Genomic DNA, 21,118 nt, shown 5'->3' on the forward strand with positions numbered 1-21,118 from the left:
TCTATGAATATCGGCATGCCCTGGAGAGACCACTGAAGTCTATTTATTTATCATTTCTCCACGGGAAACTTTCATAGCTATAAACCAGAATGCATACAGTGTATAAGTATCTGTATAAATGTGTCAGTTCCTGAAAATACTATTTTTAGTCCACAGAGTTTCAGAAAGGGGCTTGTTTAAAGCATTAACGATCTGACGTTGACACGAAGTGATGTTGACACCTCTTGAAATGTGATCAAGGTTTTTAATGAGTTGTTTGCGCATTGTTCAGAAAACTACTAAAGTCAGAATGTCATAACACTAACAATTTATGAAGTGTGCAAACAAAAACATTTGGAAAATTATGACAACTTTTGGTAGGCTATGTGAATACATGTGGCCATCTCTCTCCGTCTCCCTTTTTATTTCCTCCACCATACTTACTCATGGCTTCCGGCCATCCCTCTGAACTGTTTTTTTCACTTCCTTTTCTGTTATCAGGGGGTGAAGCCTGCCAGCTACAACAAGGTTGTGGATCCTGAAATCAAGGAGATTATTGGCGAGTGCATCTGCCAGAAGAAAGAGGAGCGGTGAGTGACTGTACCTGCGTTTCTGCCCACCGCTTGGCCATAGGGCCACCAAGGTGCTCCGTCACCCCTCCATACCTCGCTTCATCTGCCCACACCCTATCACCACATCGATGACATTAGGGGCTCTCAACAACATTCCAATCTCCCCTCCCGATCTGTAGGCCATCCTCTGTTAACTTGAATAATAATGGGTTTAATACAGAGGAGAAAATAACCCTTAAAACCGCCTCTGTGGCAGGTTTTCATACTGAGAGGTGATTGTGTACAGTTCTCTCTCATTCCTTGTCCTGGCAGCTAGTAAATGGAGGGTGTTCTTAGATAAGGGCTTATACTGTTCTTATGGCTCAGTCCAGACCGGAACACTGAGAACATTGGTGCTCAGGAGAGTCTTTCAGCTCCTGCATGACATAACTACTGAATTAGGTGGAGGGCATTAGGTCACTGTACTTGGAGTTGATATGACTAATTTGAAGATAATTTAGGCTAAATCTGTAAAATGACAGAAGGTCAAGTTGGAGCCATGCCATGTTAGCACAGTGATAAAGGGTTGTTTTTATTTTTCGTTCCTCCCAGGTACTCCATAAAGGACCTGCTGAACCACGCCTTCTTTGCGGAGCACACAGGGGTGCGGGTGGAGCTGGCCGAGGAGGATGATGGGAAGAAGACGGCCATCGCCCTGAAGCTGTGGGTGGAAGACCCAAAGAAGCTGAAGGGAAAATACAAGGAGAGCGGAGCCATTGAGTTTACCTTTGAACTGGAAAAAGAGAGCTCGGAGGGCGTGGCCCAAGAGATGGTAAGATGGATGGTGGGTGGATGGATGGATGGATGGATAGTTTGATGGTTGAATACATGGGTGGAGTGTAGCATTAGACTGGTTGAACAGACATTGCAATCCAAGGTGGGGTTTGAATTTGTCCTGAATAATGTAAATACTTGAGTAAATGCTGGTTCATGTCGGCTCTGTTATGGTGTGGGTTGCATTTTCCAGGCATGGTTTAGGTCTACTCAACCTCTTAGAGGGCAAGGTAAATGCCAGTAAATGCACAACCATTCTGAGTGATCACCTTCAACCTACAGTGCCTAGTGAAAGTCTACACACCGCTTGGACAGTCTTCACATTTTGCTGCTTTACAATCTTAAAAGGGATTAAATTAGATTGAAAATGTGTAGATCAGTAAGAAAACAAAGTGAAAGAATGTTTTAAAATTTTATATAACTAAGATGTCTTGATTGTATATGTGTTCACACCCCAGAGTTAATACGTGGGTGGAAGCACGTTTGGCGGCCATTACAGCAGTAAATCATTTTGAATAGTATTCCACCAACTTTGCACAACTCTTTGGGCAACATGTACATTGTTTTGGTCAAAATTGCTCAAGCTCAGTAACTTTGGTTGGAAATCATTGGACAGCATATTCAAAGTTTACACACAAGACAACACAATATAAATAATATATGCTCAACTAGAAAAACGTATTTCAACTATAAAGATACCGTACTTTAGACAAGTTAAACACACTGGGCAGAAAAGTACAAAGGTTAAAGGGCAATCTGTAGTTAATACAGGAACAGAGCGGTCACCTTGCCATTGTTCCCGTAAACAGACGAGGGATAGGGGTGAAGAAATGCAACCACTCACAGACAGTCATGGCCACAGACTGACCATCCATCTGACCAAAATTAAAGTTTACAATGCTATTTTAAAAAAAAACTATTTTTCTATACTTACATTTTTTACAAACAGGGCAAAACAAGCTCACATTTTAGGCTTTGACAGGGCAAGAAGAATAAGGCATCCACAAGTCACATTCAATAAGAATCAATAGGCACATCGCCAACCTCAAGGTCCTCACAGAAAAACACACAGAAATGCTCCTCCAACCAGTAAATCACAGGGGTGTCAAATACAGATTTATTTTGTTTTAATGAGAATGCCATCAGAGGGTGGTGGACTGTACAAAGTAAGACCGGAATGGAGACCAAGCATCATATAACAGTTTGGAGTTCTCATGTGTATTGAATTACATTTTTTTTTTACATTTCAGAGATTACAGCACACTTCCCACTAGGGCTGGGCGGTATACCGTATTTTACTATATACTGGTATTTATGCACGGACCTGTTTGGGTTTTTACTTTACCTTCTATGACAATATTTTAATGTTTGGTTTGTTAAATGTTAAATATTAGTTTGTGTTTCTTACATCTGCAAACAGCTAGTTTGTGTTTTCTTAGCAAGTTAAGCTAAATCGCTGGTTAGCTAACTAACTAATAAAAGTACTGAGTACTGATACCAGTACTGGTGGAGGCTTAAATCAGCATGTTGTTTGTGCAACAGTATCTTCTAAATCAAAGAGGAGTAGGCGAAGCATGAATATGTTGGCTATATGAATAAAGATTTAATGTAGCCAAAGATTATAGGGTCCCCTAGGAAACACAGAACATCACTTTGGTTCCTACCCTGTCACAATAACTCGTCCATGGCATTTTCATTCGTTGTCATGTCAAACACTGTATTCATAGTGCCCACTATTATTTATATTCATTCTATTTCCATGATTCCAAAAGTTCACCCAAGTGTTTTGATCTTCATCGCAATTACAACATTTGGTTAAAAATAAGGACTAGTATTTTTGCCCATTCCGTGGCAGTGTGGAAATGATCTCAAATGAGTGCAGGAAATGCAGAAATTGTTGAATTGAACAGTATAAACCAATCAGAATGGAGAAAGACCCATTGAAATTATTTAGAATATATGTGTTGCCACCCTCGGGTCACGCACTACTCATAAAGCAAATGTAAAACTTTTATTAATAAAAAAAAATTAAAAATACTGTCAAAAATTTGAAAAATACCATGATATGATTTTTTGGCCATATCGCCCAGCCCTATCTCCCACCCAATATTTATAAGATGGGGGAACTACACCTGTGTAATGATCATGCTGGTTAATCAGCTTCTTGATATGCCACACCTGTCAGGTGGATGGATTATCTTTGCAAAGGAGAAATGCTCACTAACAGGGATGTAAACAAATTCATGCACAATATGAGAGAAATTCGCTTTTTCTGCGTTTTATATTTTTCTTCGATATATACAGTTGAAGTTGGAAGTTTACATACACCTTAGCCAAATACATTAAAATTGTTCACAATTCCTGACATTTAATCCTAGTAAAAATTCCCTGTTTTAGGTCAGTTAGGAATACCACTTTATTTTAAGAATGTGAAATGTCAGAATAATAGTAGAGAGGGATTTATTTCAGCTTTTATTTCTTTCATCACATTCCCAGTGTTTCAGAAGTTTACATACACTCAATTAGTATTTGGTAGCATTGCCTTTAAATTGTTTAACTTGGGTCAAATGTTTAGGGTAGCCTTCCACAAGCTTCCCACAATAAGTTGGGTGATTTTTGGCCCATCCTCCTGACAGAGCTGGTGTAACTGAGTCAGGTTTGTAGGCTACCTTGCTCGCACAAGCTTTTTCAATTCTGCCCACAAATTTTCTATAGGATTAAGGTCAAGGCTTTGTGATGGCCACTCCAATACCTTGACTTTGTTGTCCTTAAGCCATTTTGCCACGACTTTGGAAGTATGCTTGGGGTCATTGTCCATTTGGAAGACCAATTTGCGACCAAGCTTTAACTTCCTGTTTCATGTCTTGAGATGTTGCTTCAATATATCCATATCATTTTCCTACCTCATGATGCCATCCCTGTGCTTCACTGTTGGGATGGTGTTCTTCGGCTTGCAAGCCTCCCTCTTTTTCCTCCAAACATAATGATGGTCATTATGGCCAAACAGTTATATTTTTGTTTCATCAGACCAGAGGACATTTCTCCAAAAAGTACAAACGTTTTTCCCCATGTGCAGTTGCAAACCATAGTCTGGCTTTTTTATGTTGGTTTTGGAGCAGTGGCTTCTTCCTTGCTGAGCGGCCTTTCAGGTTATGCCGATATAGGACACTTTTACTGTGGATATAGATACTTTTGTACCTGATTCCTCCAGCATCTTCACAAGGTTCTTTGCTGTTGTTCTGGGATTGATTTGCACTTTTCAAACCAAAGTACGTTCATCTCTAGGAGACAGAATGCGTCTTCTTCCTGAGCGGTATGGCGACTCCATGGTCCCATGGTGTTTATACTTGCGTACTATTGTTTGTACAGATAAACATGGTACCTTCAGGCGTTTGGAAATTGCTTCCAAGTATGAACCAGACTTGTGGAGGTCTACAATTTTTTTTCTCCGTTTTTGGCTGATTTCTTTTGATTTTTCCCATGAAGTCAAGCAAAGAGGCACTGAGTTTGAAGGTAGGCCTTGAAATACATTCACAGGTATACCTGCAATTGACTCAAATGATGTCAATTAGCCTATCAGAAGCTTCTAAAGCCATGACATAATTTTCTGGAATTTACCAAGCTGTTTAAAGGCACAGTCAACTTAGTGTATGTAGACCTCTGACCCACTGGAATTGTGATACAGTGAAATAATCTGTCTGTAAACAATTGTTGGAAAAATGTCTTGTCATGTACAAGGTAGATATCCTAACCAACTTGCCAAAACTATAGTTTGTTATCAAGAAATTTGTGGAGTGGTTGAAAAACGAGTTTTAATGTCTCCAACCTAAGTGTATGTAAATTTCCGACTTCAACTGTATGCCTTGGCCAACTGTTACCAGAACTAACCCAATTGAACACTTATGGGAGATTCTGGAGCAGTGCCTGAGACAGTGTTTTCCATCAACAGTAAGCCAAATGATGGAATTGTTTTGTGGAAGAATGGTGTCACCTTCCAATAGAGTTCCAGACACTTGAAGAATCTATGCCAAGGCGCATTAAAGCTGTTCTGGCGGCTTGTGGTGGCCCAACACCCTATTTAGACACTTTTTTTTATTATTTCTCATTATGCTCCCAAACATTTCGTTGGTATAGCAACCAACGTTTCGGCACGTAGTCCCTTTTTCAGGGTTGTCATTGTTCATCAAATATAAACATGTTGGGGTTTAGTCTAGTAGCTAGTTGTAGAGGGCAAGAGGTCTGTGTGTGGCGTTCAGGCAGACCGTGTGCCAACAGTGCTCCAATCTCATCATCAGGGAATGTGCCCTCTTGCAGATTGGCAGGGATACGCTCTGCACTTCCAGGAATCCAGTGATTGCGGTTTTATTTTTTCTTCCTGTTTACTTCTTTTTGCCCAACAAACGCCCACCATCAGATAAGACTTCTGTGTACTTAATCTACAATAAAGTGTTCCGGAGCTTTGTGCAGTTTTATCTAACACTTTCTGATGGACCCAGCTACTATTTCCCCCTCCAGATTGTTCTCAGACCTCAAATCTAACTTGTTTCAGATTTTGTCCAAGTTGTTTAACTGTAAACAGATATGGGCTTTATGCCCGTTTGAAGAGCACTGGGCTGAGACCCTGCCTCTGAAGTGAAAATCGAGATCTGCTCACTGGCGAAGAGGGTTATAGAGTACTAAAGTGGGGTTGGCAGTGGCACCGCTTGAGATCCCTCTGTTGTTTATTTTAGACAAGGAATTACCTTTGTCTTTGTTTTGCCCTGTCTTAGCTTAGTATGTTTGCCCTCTTCTGTTGTGTCTTAAGTGTTCAAAACAGCCCATAGCAGACGTCTTGATATCTGATCATGTCTAGGTGACCTGCATTTTATGGCTGTCTGTGTTTGTATTAGTGAGCTTGTGTATTTGTGTATGGTGTTTAAGCTGTAAATAGATTATTGAATGTTTATTTTACCCTTTAGGCTATTTGTGGGAGTGGGACAGGCTTGGCTTTGTGTGTTTTCAGTGTGTAAAGCTTTCCTTTTGTCAAAGGGGTCAGGCTGTCAAAAGTGTGTAACTTTATTGGTTTATTCGGATCCCCATTAGCTTTTGCCGAAGCAGCAGCTATTCTTCCTGGGGTCCACACAAAACAGCATTCATGACATGTTTAATCTCTTTATTTGTAAGGTAAATTTGCTGTTTGCTTGATTAATTGTAGATGGAAGGGAGTTTCATGCCATCATGGCTCTGTATAATACTGTGCGTTGCTGTGAATTTGTTTTGGACTTGGGGACTGTGTAGAGTCCCCTGGTGGCATGTATTGTGGGGTATTCAGAAAGTATTCATACTCCTTGATTTATTCCACATTTTGTTGTTACAGCCTGACACTTTTTTCTCAATGATCCACACACACAATAACGACAAAGTAAAACCATGTTTTTAGACATTTTTTAAAGTGAAATACAGAAATATCTCATTTAAATAAGTATTCATACCCATGAGTCAATACATTGTAGAAGCACCTTTTGCGGCGATTACAGCTTTGAGTCATCTTGGGTATGTCTGTATCAGCTTTGAACATCTGGATTTGGGGATCATCTCCTGTTCTTCCTTGCAGATTTTCTCAAGCTCAATTAAGTTAAATGGGGAGCTGTGGTGAAAAGCAATCTTCAAGTCTTTTCACAGAAAGCATCCCCCATAGCATGATGCTGCCACCACCATGCTTCACGGTAGAGATGGTGTTAGATGGTGATGAGCAGGGCCAGGTTTTCTCCAGAAATAGCGCTTTGCATTTAGGCCAAAGATTTACATTTTGTCTCATCAGACCACAGAATATTTTGCCTTATGCTCTTGTCTATCAAATAAAATTGTATTTGTCACATGTGCCGAATACAGGTGTAGACCTTACCGTGAAATGCTTACCTAACCAACAATGCAGTTAAAGAAATAGAGTTAAGGAAATATTTGCTAAGTAAACAAGTGTAAAATAAAAAGTAACACAATAAGATTACATAACAATAACGAGGCTATATACAGGGGGTACCGGTACCAAGTCAATGTGCGGGGGTACAGGTTAGTCAAGTTAATTTGTAGATGTAGGTATGGGTAAAGTGACTATGCATAGATAATAAACAGCAAGTAGCAGCAGTGTAAAAGCAAAGGGGGGTGGTCAATGTAAATAGTCTGGGTGGCCAGTTGATTAATTGTTCAGCAGTCTTATGGCTTGGTGGTAGAAGCTGTTAAGGAGCCTTTTGGACATAGACTTGGCGCTCCGGTACCATTTGCCGTGCGGTAGCAGAGAGAACAGTCTATGACTTGTGTGACTGTAATCTTTGACAATTTTTTGGGCCTTCCTCTGACACCGTCTAGCTTTTTTTCGTCTGGTAGGCTTCCGTCACTTGGCAGCTCGTGGCTGTGCTTCCCTTTGTAGTCCGTAATAATTTGCAAGCCCTGCCACATCCGACGAGCATCAGAGCCGGTGTAGTAGGATTGACGCTTTGCCTGTTTGATGGTTCGTCTGAGGGCAGAGCAGGATTTCTTATAAGCATCCGGATTAGTGTCCCGCTCCTTGAAAGCGGCAGCTCTAGCCTTTACCTCAGTGCGGATGTTGCCTGTATTCCATGGCTTCTGGTTGGGATATGTACGCACGGTCACTGTGGGGACGACGTTGTTGATGCACTTATTGATGAAGCCGGTGACTGAAGTGGTATACTCCTCAATGCCATTGGATGAATCACCGAACGTATTCCAGTCTGTGCTAGCAAAACAGCCCTGTAGCATAGCATCCGCATCATCTGACCACTTCCATATTGAGCGAATCACTGGTACTTCCTGCTTTAGTTTTTACTTGTAAGCAGGAACAAGGAGGATAGAATTATGGTCAGATTTCCCAAATGGAGGGTCAGGGAGAGCTTTGTATGTGTCTCTGTGTGTGGAGTAAAAGTGGTCTAGAGTTAGTTTTTTTCTCTGGTGGCACATGTGACATGCTGGAAGAAATTAGGTAAAACAGATTTGTTTGCCTGCATTAAAGTCCCCGGCCACTAGGAACGGTGCTTCTGGATGAGCATTTTCTTGATTGCTTATGACCTTATACAGCTCGTTGAGTGTGGTCTTAGTGCCAGCATTGGTTTGTGGTGGTAAATGGACGGCTACGAATAATATAGATGAGAACTCTCTTGGTAGATAGTGCGGTCTACAGCTTATCATGAGGTACTCTACCTCAGGCGAGCAATACCTCGAGACTTCTTTAATATTAGACATCGGCACCAGCTGTTATTGACGAATAGACACACCCCGCCCCTCATCTTACCAGACGTAGATGCTCTGTCCTGCTGATGCACAGAAAACCCCGCCAGCTCTATATTATCTGTGTCGTCATTCAGCCACGACTCGGTGAAACAAGATATTACAGTTTTTAATGACTCGTTGGCAGGATAGTCTCGACCGTAGATCATCCAGTTTGTTTTCCAGTGATTGCACGTTGGCCAATAGAACCGATGGTAGTGGTGATTTACTCACTCGCCTACGAATCCTCACAATGCACCCCGACTTTCGCCCCCTGTATCTCCGTATTTTCTTCACGTGAATGACTGGGATTTCGGCCTGGTCTCCAGGAAGCAGTATATCCTTCGTGTCGGACTCATTAAAGAAAAAATATTTGTCCAGTTCGAGGTGAGTAATCTCTGTTCTTTTCGGTCATAAGATACATTAGCAGCAACTTTATGTACAAACAATGCGAGGAAAAAAAAAACTAACAAAATAGAACAGTTGGTTATGGGCCCTTAAAACGGTAGCCATCCCCTCCGACGCCATTATATAATTGGCGCCATTTCACGTGCCTTTTTGCAAACTTGTGCTGTCGTGTCTTTTTCTCAGGAGTGGCTTCCGTCTGGCCTCTCTCCCATAAAGCCCAGATTGGTGAAGTGCTGTAGAAACTGTCCTTCTGGCAGGTTCTCCCATCTCCCTCAAGGAACTCTGTGGTTCATTGGGTTCTTGGTCACCTCTCTGAACAAGGTCCTTCTTGCCCGGCTGCTCAGTTTGGTCGGACAACCAGCTCTAGGCAGTCTTGGTAGTTTAAATGTATGCATTTCAATTTCCCAATGATGGAGACCACTGTGCTGTTGGAAACTTACAACACTCAAGAAATTGCTTTATACCCTTCCACAAATGTATGCCTCATCAAAATTCTACACTACATGACCAAAAGTATGTGGACACCTGTTCATCAAACATCTCATTCCAAAATCATGGTCATTAATATGGAGTTGGTCCCACCTTTGCTGCTATAACAGCCTCCACTCTAGTGGAAAGCCTTCCCAGAAGATGTTGGAACATTTCTGCGGGGACTTGCTTCAATTCAGCCACGAGCATTAGTGAGGACGGACACTGATGTTGGGCGAATAGGCCTTACTCGCAGTCGGCGTTCCAATTCATCCCAAAGGTGTTTGATGGGGTTTTAGGTCAGGGCTCTGTGCAGGCCAGTCAAGTTCTCCCACACCGATCTTGACGAACCATTTCTATATGGACTTCGCTTTGTGCACAAGGGCATTGTAATGTTGAAACAGGAGAGGGCCTTTCCCAATCCTCTTTGTTAACATGTCAGGCATTTCACACACAGTCTGTTACTTCTTGGTGACCTATAGCAATACACTAAAATAATAGACTTTACATGAGGCGGGTGAACCTGCAACCACAACACTTCAATAATACTGGACATGAGATCTTCCTTAAGATTTACAGGGATATGGCTCTGATATGGTGCCTATGGAAAGAAACCTTGACTTTTTCCACATTGTTGCATTACAGCCTTATTCTAAAATGTATTAAATAGATTTTTTCCTCATCAATCTACACACAACACCCTATAATGACAAAGCAAAAACAGGCTTTTAGAAACTTTTGCTAATTTATAAAAACATTTAAGTAACGTAAATGTCACATTTACATAAGTATTCAGACACTTTACTCAGTACTTTGTTGAAGCACCTTTGGCAGTGATTACAGCATTGAGTTCTCTTGGGTATGACGCTACAAGCTTGGCACACCTGTATTTGAGGAGTTTCTTCCATTCTTCTCTGCAGATCCTCTCCAGGTTGGATGAGGAGCATTGCGGCACAGCTATTTTCAGGTCTTTCCAGAGATGTTCGATCCGGTTCAAGTCTGAGCTCTGGCTGGGCCACTCAAGGACATTCAGAGACTTGTCCCGAAAGCAACTCCTGCGTTGTCTTGGCTGTGTACTTGTCCTTGTCCTGTTGAAAGGTGAACCTTTGCCCCAGTCTGAGGTCCTGAGTGCGAAGTTTCTTCCAGACGTGATGCTTGGCATTAAGGTCAAAAAGAGTTCAATCTTGGTTTCATCAGACCAGAGAATCTTGTTTTTCATGGTCTAAGAGTCTTTAGGTGCGTTTTTGCAAACTCCAAGCGGGGTGTCATGTGCCTTTTCCAGAGGAGTGGTTACCATCTGGCCACTCTACCAGAAAGGCCTGATTGGTGGTGTCGCAGAGATGGTTGTCCATCTGGAAGATTCTCCCATCTCCACAGATGAACTCTAGAGCTCTGTCAGAGTGACCATCAGGTTCTTGGTCACCTCCCTGACCAAAACCCTTCTCCCCCGATTGCTCACTTTGGCCGGGCAGCCAGCTCTAGGAAGAGTCTTGGTGGTTCCAAACTTCTTCCATTTAAAAAAAGATGGGGACCTTCAATGCGGCAGAAATGTTTTGGTACCCTTCCCCAGATCTGTGCCTCGACTCAATCCTGTCTTGGAGCTCTACGGACAATTCCTTTGACATCATGGCTTGATCTTTGCTCTGACATCCACTGTCAAATGTGGAACCTTTATATAGACAGGTGTGTTCCTTTCCAAATCATGTCCAATCAATTGAATTTACCACAGGGGACTCCAATCAAGTTGTAGAAACATCTCAAGGATGATCAATAGACACAGAATGCACCTCAGCTCAATTTTGAATTTTATGGGTCTGAATACTTATGTAAATAAAGTATTTAAGTAAAAACATTTTGCAAAAAAAACAAACTGTTTTCACTTTTTCATTATGGGGTATTGTGTGTAGATTGATGAGGAACATTTTCTATTTAATATACATTTTAGAATAAGGCTGTAACGTAAAAAAATGTGGAAAAAGTTAAGGGGTCTGAATACTGTTCATGTACTCTGTGTGTGTCACCCACTCACTCACACACCCACCTCCCCGTAGGCATTCCTGTCTCTTCTGTAGTTGTTATATCCTTGTATTGCTACTGCTGTATCAAAGGAATTATCTAAGTGTCTCTGAAATGGCTAATATATTAATTAGAGGTCGACGGATTAAATCGGTCTATGAAATACAAATGGTATAGAGAGAAATAGTCCTATAATAACTACAACCTAAAACTTCTTAACTGGGAATATTGAAGACTCATGTTAAAAGGAACCACCAGCTTTCTCATGTTCAGAGCAAGGAACTTAAACGTTAGCTTTTTTACATGGCACGTATTGCACTTTTACTTTCTTCTCCAACACTGTGTTTTTGCATTATTTAAACCAAATTGAACATGTTTCATTATTTATTTTCAGACTAAATTTATTTTATTTATGTATTATATTAAGTTAAAATACAAGGGTTAATTGTTCATTCAGTATTGTTGTAATTGTCATTATTACAAATATATATATAAAAATCGGCCGACTAATCGGTATCAGCATTTTTTGGTCATCCAATAATCGGTATCGGTGTTGAAAAATCATAATTGGTCGACCACTAATATGAATGCTATCTGATGTTAGCAAGTTATTGATTTCATGAACCGTACTTCTAAGGCTACTTGAAAACATTTTTTGCCCTTTCCCGTGTAGCTTATCAGAGATGGACTTAATATGGAAAAAAAAATATATACATTATTCAGCACTCCATGAATCAGTTGTTAGTGTGTGTGCCCTGTGAGGTTGACTCTATGAAACCTCAGGCTTGGCTCTCTCATTCCTTCCAGAGTGATCATTTTTGTTGTGAATGGGTCAGGCTGCAGTGCTTAGTGTTACTGAGAATCAGGGCCATCGATTATTTTGGCAGACAGCTAGCTGACCTGCTTTCTTCCCTCTATGGTGACATCTCCATCTGTCTGTGCTGGGTCAAGATAAGCTGGGGAAAATGTAAGGTCTTGCTGTAATGATAGAGAGAGGAGGAATGTGGCCCACAGCTCCCCATCTCCGATCACCCCTCGCCACTTTCGATGACTCATTTCTTCACAGACGGGCACCATGGGAGATGCAGTTTATCTTTATCGACGGGGCTGATGTGTCCATTCATGCACTATGCTACTTAGCGAGCGGAAACGCTGCTTCTTTGCTTTATTATTCATGTTTTATGACATGTTTTATTACGTTTGGGTTGATTAAATGACTACATTTTACATTGTGAACGACGGTCTTAAAAGCAAAGATCATGTTAAAGATATGGGACTCATACTCCGTGAAATAAATACATTTGTCAGGTTGTGCTAAAACAGAAACCATTTAAACATTCCATGGAAGGTTCAGGCCATAATGCCTATTAATGACTCCAAACCCCCCAAAAATCTAAACATTATTTCAGATGTATCTCTTCCCATGGTCTAAATGCACCTGTCCTGTATCCTGTCTCCAGTGCTGTTGTCCCAGACAGAGGCGGACTATTCTCTCTGAACCCAGCTGCTGCCCTCCTCAAGAAATTATTCTCTCTCCCTCCCTCTTCCTGGCTCTCTCCTGTTTTCTCTCTTCCTCTAACACATTGACTCTAAAAATACTCCTCTTCCCACACTCCTCCTCTCCCCGACAGGTGGAATCAGGGTTCTTCCATGAGAGTGATGCTAAGATCGTGGGGAAGTCGATCCGGGACCGCGTAGCACTGATTAAATGGAGGCGGGAGAGGACTGTGTCGGCCAGAACCCCAGTGAACCAGGGAGAGGCAGGACTCAGGGCCCAGGCCACCCTAGCCCAGGGGACCTCTGCTGGGGCTACACAGGCAGGACAGCCCCCTTTGATTGAGCCCAACGAGCCAGAGGCAGACCAGCACACCAGGCTATGTAACCTTCCGGCCAGCGCAACCTCTGTCACATGTGAGACACCACTGACACGCACATCATGTGGAAAGACACGCAACATTTAAAACCCCACAAGACATCTCCTTCCTGTCACACATTCGCATACATTTGATACAGTGGTCTCTGTGTCATGCGGTTGAATTGATCTTTGACAGTAGTGTTTATATTATGGGGGTTTGTACTTGTTTATTTGTGTCTAATGTGTAATCGCTCTTTGTCACTTTGTTCTAGTTGCCTGTGTGGTTAAAGACTAACCTCCATCTCTGTTTGTCTATGTAGCAGACAGTACCTTTGACAGCGGCCTGGGCTCCACTGTGTTTTCTGACTCCCACAGCAGCCAGCACAATGTCCTCTACCAGTCCCAAGTGGAGCCCATCACCATGGCAATGCAGCAGGTCTGTACCATACACATACAGATGTACACTTCATGTACACTCAACACATGTGAACTGCGCAGATATTGGACACATGCACATACACATGCACATCTCATTTACATAGAGATATGCATTACATGCACATGTATGTTACATATGCGCACAAACATGGTTATTTACCTTTATCCATAAATCTGTATCAATTTACACATCTGCTAACATTGGCACATGTATGTTTATGCGCAATGTATACTGATTTAATGCACACACACACACACACACACACACCTGTATCTCATTTACTCATCCCACTTCATTATCATGTTTTTGTTGTGCATATGTGTTTTGGTTGTGTGCCTTTTGAGTAAGGTATGTTTTGCCTGTGGGTCCCTGTATGGGCTCAGCGTCAGTGTTTGGCTTCAGCACGTCCCCGGTCCTGTGAAAGGGGCGAGGGGTGGAAAGCAGCCCTGGGGCCGGAGTTCCGAGTGGGTGCAGGGACACGGAGAGGGAGTGCCTCGGTCATTGACACTCTTAGGGACAACAACGACATCCCTCTTCATATGCTCCTGCAACCTATTACATCTGGGTCCTGCAACCAACAGAGAGCTTCCAGTCCCACCCCCACATCACCAGACGACCAATCAGAGAGCAGCCCCTCTGAGTTCCGCTCTGAGGCTGAGGACGGCTTCCCTTCCCTGAGTGCATTTCCTGCCCCCATCCTCCTGGCACCCCCATCCCCCACGTACTCTGAGGCCCGACGTCATAGTGACTCTTCTATAGAATCTCCGACGTTGGAAGCCACCAATGGAAGCAGGTTGAAGTCTGTGTCAGTGGAGGCAGCGGTGGGGCGGAGGCACTCGGACCTTAGCACGCTGCAGAGCCTAAACTCTGCCCTTCAACACCACCATCATCATCACCAAGGCGTGCCCAGAAGCCACCTGTGCCAGGCCTGCCTCTCTCTGCTGCTGCTGAAGTCACGAGAGGGGGGGCACAAGAAGCACACTGCTTTTCCCTTTCCACCACACCCCTGTGCTTGCCCCTACCGGCACCACCACTTCTCCAGTGGGATGACAACAACTGCAGGGTCAGGAGGGATGAAAGGACCAAGTCATACAGGAAGTGACTTCTCTGACCTCTCCTTACTACAAAAGAACCTGATGAACATCATCAGCCGTAAAACCACCCCATCCAACCAGGGCCAAGACTCCCTCCTCCACCTGTCTGCAGCCCAGCAGCCTGTACGGAGCTATGGGGATGGTAGTCTGAAGTTAACCCAGAGAGGCAGCTTCAGTGGTGACCACACAGCACCCCCTCTAGCCAGGCCCACACAGGACCACAAGGCCAGCTACTGTGCTGGGGAGCACCGAGCCACCGGTCCTCCGGGAGTGGTAGGTCCCACAGGGAGACTAGGACTGCATCTCAATGGTCTGAAGTGTCTTTCTCTCCATGTCTCCTTTCCTTCATCTGTACTGAACTGACAACAAAGGATAGGTGAACTTACTGTTGATACCAACAATGATTGTGCTTTCACCTGTCCAGTTCCTTGATGTCAGTGCAGATTTTGGTAAAGCAGATGAGAGGGGTCTGCTTTAGACTACTGAGAGGCTCCCAGACCCCTACCCTCAGCTCAAACTCTCACCTGTACAGCTGACTCCTCCCAGCTTATAGAAGGCACTACTTTGCATAAGATGGAGCTGATGATTGCTCTAGACCTCACTCCCTCCTTAGGCCAGTAGAGGGCGCTCTGTTTTAATGCAGCCATGGGACTGGACCCTGCTCTCTCTTTTCCGCTCAGCTTCAAACTACCATAGAAGTCCATGGTCCCTCCACTGATTCTGTTTGTGCGCTTTGGGACAAGCTGGTTCTCTGGAGGGCCATAGATGCTGCTGTCTACACTAACTCTCTAACCCTTTGCCAATTTCAGCTAGACTGTTTTAATGTCAGCGTCTTCTGTTTCTACTTCACTGACCAAATGCCAATACGCAAAACCCGCCTTTTTACACCCACTCATATCTCCCTGCCCATGGAATGTCCTCAGTGAATTGACAGATGGCTGCTGCAAAAGAAGGGAATGAAAGATGGCTGTGTCCCCTCTTCCCCATCCTCTGCCTCCTTATTTTAGTGCACACCTGCTGCCTCTTCTGTTAACCCTGCTCATTGTTTGGGTGTTTTTACAACTTTATTTTAATCCTTCATCCACGCATTATCATTGACATCCTTTGTTTTTGTCAACTGAACATTTTGGCTCGTGTTTTTCTCTTGTACAGGATGTCTAGCTATTATTGTTCTAGTTTGTAGATTTAGATATTTGTGTTCATTCAGAATATTTTTGCATCACTGTCAAATACAGAAACTTTTAACGGGGGCCTAAAAGCGCCGCCCAGAAAAGTGACTATCTCTGTCTGTCCTCTAACATGTCTCCATCTCTCCTCTCAGCCCAGTGCTGTGCATGCATTGCTCCAGAACCAGTCATCTCTCCAGGGCCAGCCTGCCTCTGCCCCAGCCCTGTACACGCCCCTGCAGTACCTCCAGCCTGGCCACAGCTATCCCGCCAGTCCCCTGGCAGCCCAACAGACACCTACCGCAGCCAGCTACTCAGCTGCAGCTCTACAACACACCCCAGCCTCAGCAACTTACTCAGCCTCAAACATTCCTCTGCAACATAACCATACTGGACATAGCTATCCAGCTCCAGCTCTGCAAAAGATAGCAACAGCAGCAAGTCATTCAACTGCAAATGTACCACTTCAACAGCCTGCAGCAAGCTTTTCAGCAGCTACCCTGCCCCTGCAACAGCCACACACTGCAGCAAGCTACACTGCAGCAACTATGCCAATCCAACAGACACCAACTCCACAGAGCTACATTGCCCCAACTCAGCAACAAATGACTCAAACTGCTGCAAGCTACCCAGTTCCAATTCTGCAACAGACCCCAACAGCAGCAAGCGTCTCAGCAGCAGTAGCCATGTCTGTCCAACATACTGTATTGGCAGCTAGCATAGGAACTGCAACAATACCCTCACAACCAGCTGCACAGAGCTACCCAGCTCCAGTGGAGCATCTGCAACATCTCGCTCCCCCACAGAGCTATGCATCTGCAGCCCCAACTGTGGTCAACACCGTACCTATTCCCAGTCTCCCTACTCAGGCTCCCAGTGTCGCAACACAGCCTCTAGCTGCTGCTGTGCTTCCCCCAATCCAGCCTTGCCCAGCGCCACACAGCCTCCCAGCCACAGCCAGCCTCCCAGCCACAGCCATGCCTCCCAGTCTGCAGCCAGGCCAGTCTAGTCCCATGCATCACAGCCAACAGACTGTGCCGGTCCCCATTCAACAGCAACATAGCCAGCCAATGCCACAGCCCTCAGCACAACATAGCCAACAGCCTGTGCAGGCCCCCATTCAGCAGCACAACCAGCAAACTGTGCAGGTCCCCCTACCCAAACACAGCCAGACTATGGCCCAGCCCACTGTCCAACAGGCTCCAGTCGTCCAGAGCTATCAGTCACCTGCCCATACTGTGCAGCAAGGTTCAACCCTCCAGAGTTACCCCAACGCTGCACCCCTAATGGGGCAACCGAACGCTGCTTCACAGAGCCACCCACCCACAGCCCCACACATAAAACAACAGGCTCCACCGGTACAAGGCTGCACGCCAACGAAACCCAGTGTGATGGGTCAGGCCTATCCATCTGCTCTGACTCCACAGCAGGCTGCAGCCCCTCAGACCTACCCAGTGGCCCCCATAGTGCAACAACAGACTGGGACTGCCACTCCACAGCACAGCCAGGCCCAGGCAGCTACACTACCACTAGGCCAACAGGTGAGTTTCGATATAGGAGTCAGTCTGAGGTTGACGCTGTGCACTTCTAACACTTTAACATCAAGGATCTGTTGATGCTCAGTTGCAGATCTTTATAGATCAAATAATCTATGAAGTACCTTGCTCAGGCTGACCTGAAAAGTAGTGCCATTCCCATCGAACCTGGTGGAGAGTAACATTTACATTTACATTTAAGTCATTTAGCAGACGCTCTTATCCAGAGCGACTTACAAATTGGTGCATTCACCTTATAATATCCAGTGGAACAACCACTTTACAATAGTGCATCTAAATCTTTTAAGGGGGGGGTTAGAAGGATTACTTTATCCTATCCCAGGTATTCCTTGAAGAGGTGGGGTTTCAGGTGTCTCCGGAAGGTGGTGATTGACTCCGCTGTCCTGGCGTCGTGAGGGAGCTTGTTCCACCATTGGGGTGCCAGAGCAGCGAACAGTTTTGACTGGGCTGAGCGGGAACTGTGCTTCCTCAGAGGTAGGGAGGCGAGCAGGCCAGAGGTGGATGAACGGAGTGCCCTTGTTTGGGTGTAGGGCCTGATCAGAGCCTGAAGGTACGGAGGTGCCGTTCCCCTCACAGCTCCGTAGGCAAGCACCATGGTCTTGTAGCGGATGCGAGCTTCGACTGGAAGCCAGTGGAGAGAGCGGAGGAGCGGGGTGACGTGAGAGAACTTGGGAAGGTTGAACACCAGACGGGCTGCGGCGTTCTGGATGAGTTGTAGGGGTTTAATGGCACAGGCAGGGAGCCCAGCCAACAGCGAGTTGCAATAATCCAGACGGGAGATGACAAGTGCCTGGATTAGGACCTGCGCCGCTTCCTGTGTGAGGCAGGGTCGTATTCTGCGAATGTTGTAGAGCATGAACCTACAGGATCGGGTCACCGCCTTGATGTTAGCGGAGAACGACAGGGTGTTGTCCAGGGTCACGCCAAGGCTCTTAGCACTCTGGGAGGAGGACACAAGGGAGTTGTCAACCGTGATGGCGAGATCATGGAACGGGCAGTCCTTCCCCGGGGGGAAGAGCAGCTCCGTCTTGCCGAGGTTCAGCTTGAGGTGGTGATCCGTCATCCACACTGATATGTCTGCCAGACATGCAGAGATGCGATTCGCCACCTGGTTGTCAGAAGGGGGAAAGGAGAAGATTAATTGTGTGTCATCTGCATAGCAATGATATGAGAGACCATGTGAGGATATGACAGAGCCAAGTGACTTGGTGTATAGCGAGAATAGGAGTGGGCCAAGAACAGAGCCCTGGGGGACACCAGTGGTGAGAGCACGTGGTGCGGAGACAGATTCTCGCCACGTCACCTGGTAGGAGCGACCTGTCAGGTAGGACGCAATCCAAGCGTGGGCGGCGCCGGAGATGCCCAGCTCGGAGAGGGTGGAGAGGAGGATCTGATGGTTCACGGTATCAAAGGCAGCAGATAGGTCTAGAAGGATGAGAGCAGAGGAGAGAGAGTTAGCTTTAGCAGTGCGGAGAGCCTCCGTGACACAGAGAAGAGCAGTCTCAGTTGAATGCCCAGTCTTGAAACCTGACTGATTAGGATCAAGAAGGTCATTCTGAGAGAGATAGCAAGAGAGCTGGCCAAGGACGGCACGTTCAAGAGTTTTGGAGAGAAAGGAAAGAAGGGATACTGGTCTGTAGTTGTTGACATCGGAGGGATCGAGTGTAGGTTTTTTCAGAAGGGGTGCAACTCTCGCTCTCTTGAAGACGGAAGGGACGTAGCCAGTGGTCAAGGATGAGTTGATGAGCGAGGTGAGGTAGGGGAGAAGGTCTCCGGAAATGGTCTGGAGAAGAGAGGAGGGGATAGGGTCAAGTGGGCAGGTTGTTGGGCGGCCGGCCATCACAAGACGCTAGATTTCATCTGGAGAGAGAGGGGAGAAAGAGGTCAAAGCACAGGGTAGGGCAGTGTGAGCAGGACCAGCAGTGTCGTTTGACTTAGCAAACGAGGATCGGATGTCGTCAACCTTCTTTTCAAAATGGTTGACGAAGTCATCCGCAGAGAGGGAGGAGGGGGGAGGAGGATTCAGGAGGGAGGAGAAGGTAGCAAAGAGCTTCCTAGGGTTAGAGGCAGATGCTTGGAGTTTAGAGTGGTAGAAAGTGGCTTTAGCAGCAGAGACAGAAGAGGAAAATGTAGAGAGGAGGGAGTGAAAGGATGCCAGGTCCGCAGGGGAGGCGAGTTTTCCTCCATTTCCGCTCGGCTGCCCGGAGCCCTGTTCTGTGAGCTCGCAGTGAGTCGTCGAGCCACGGAGCAGGAGGGGAGGACCGAGCCGGCCTGGAGGATAGGGGACAGAGGAAATCAAAGGATGCAGAGAGGGAGGAGAGGAGGGTTGAGGAGGCAGAATCAGGAGATAGGTTGGAGAAGGTTTGAGCAGAGGGAAGAGATGATAGGATGGAAGAGGAGAGAGTAGCGGGAGAGAGAGAGAGCGAAGGTTGGGACGGCGCAATACCATCCGAGTAGGGGCAGAGTGAGAAGTGTTGGATGAGAGCGAGAGGGAAAAGGATACAAGGTAGTGGTCGGAGACTTGGAGGGGAGTTGCAATGAGATTAGTGGAAGAACAGCATCTAGTAAAGATGAGGTCAAGCGTATTGCCTGCCTTGTGAGTAGGCGGGGAAGGTGAGATGGTGAGGTCGAAAGGGTAGAGGTGTGGAAAGAAGGTTGCAGAGAGGAATCAGTCGAAGGTAGACGTGGGGAGGTTAAAGTCACCCAGAACTGTGAGAGGTGAGCCATCCTCAGGAAAGGAACTTATCAAGGCGTCAAGCTCATTGATGAACTCTCCAAGGGAACCTGGAGGGCGATAAATGATAAGGATGTTAAGCTTGAAAGGGCTGGTAACTGTGACAGCATGGAATTCAAATGAGGAGATAGACAGATGGGTCAGGGGAGAAAGAGAGAATGTCCACTTGGGAGAGATGAGGATTCCAGTGCCACCACCCCGCTGGCTCGATGCTCTAGGGGTATGCGAGAACACGTAGTCAGACGAGGAGAGAGCAGTAGGAGTAGCAGTGTTATCTGTGGTAATCCATGTTTCCGTCAGCGCCAGGAAGTCTAGGGACTGGAGGGTAGCATAGGCTGAGATGAACTCAGCCTTGTTGGCCGCAGACCGGCAGTTCCAGAGGCTGCCGGAGACCTGGAACTCCACGTGGGTCGTGCGCGCTGGGACCACCAGGTTAGAGTGGCAGCGGCCACGCGGTGTGGAGCGTTTGTATGGCCTGTGCAGAGGAGAGAGAACAGGGATAGACAGACACATAGTAGACAAGCTACAGAAGAGGCTACGCTAATGCAAAGGAGATTGGAATGACAAGTGGACTACACGTCTCGAATGTTGAGGAAGTTAAGCTTACGTTGCAAAAATCTTATTGACTAAAATGATACAGTACTGCTGGCTGGTGGAGTAGGCTAGCTAGCAGTGGCTGCGTTGTTGACTTTGAACGTGTAGCTGGCTAGGTAACCTCGATAGTTTCAGTACTACACCTTGTCATGATACAAAGCAAC

At 45.5% G+C, this 21,118-nt stretch overlaps 1 protein-coding gene across 12 annotated transcripts in view; it reads left to right on the plus strand.

Moving 5' to 3' along the window:
• LOC106571792 (serine/threonine-protein kinase WNK2) overlaps window positions 1-21,118 on the plus strand; it is a 139,965-nt gene that overhangs the window by 67,804 nt on the left and 51,043 nt on the right. For 10 of the 12 annotated variants that reach the window (XM_014145239.2, XM_014145245.2, XM_014145246.2 and 7 more), the window contains exons 6-11: window positions 481-569; window positions 1,143-1,362; window positions 13,148-13,427; window positions 13,692-13,807; window positions 14,194-15,177; window positions 16,226-17,611. In XM_014145239.2, coding sequence (XP_014000714.1) covers window positions 481-569; window positions 1,143-1,362; window positions 13,148-13,427; window positions 13,692-13,807; window positions 14,194-15,177; window positions 16,226-17,611 — 3,075 coding nt within the window. The remainder of the gene's footprint in view (window positions 1-480; window positions 570-1,142; window positions 1,363-13,147; window positions 13,428-13,691; window positions 13,808-14,193; window positions 15,178-16,225; window positions 17,612-21,118) is intronic. The other 2 variants (XM_014145242.2, XM_014145251.2) reach the window with 2 other exon arrangements.

This window comes from Salmo salar, chromosome ssa15, assembly GCF_905237065.1.
Source record: "Salmo salar chromosome ssa15, Ssal_v3.1, whole genome shotgun sequence".
Lineage (NCBI taxonomy): Eukaryota > Metazoa > Chordata > Actinopteri > Salmoniformes > Salmonidae > Salmo > Salmo salar.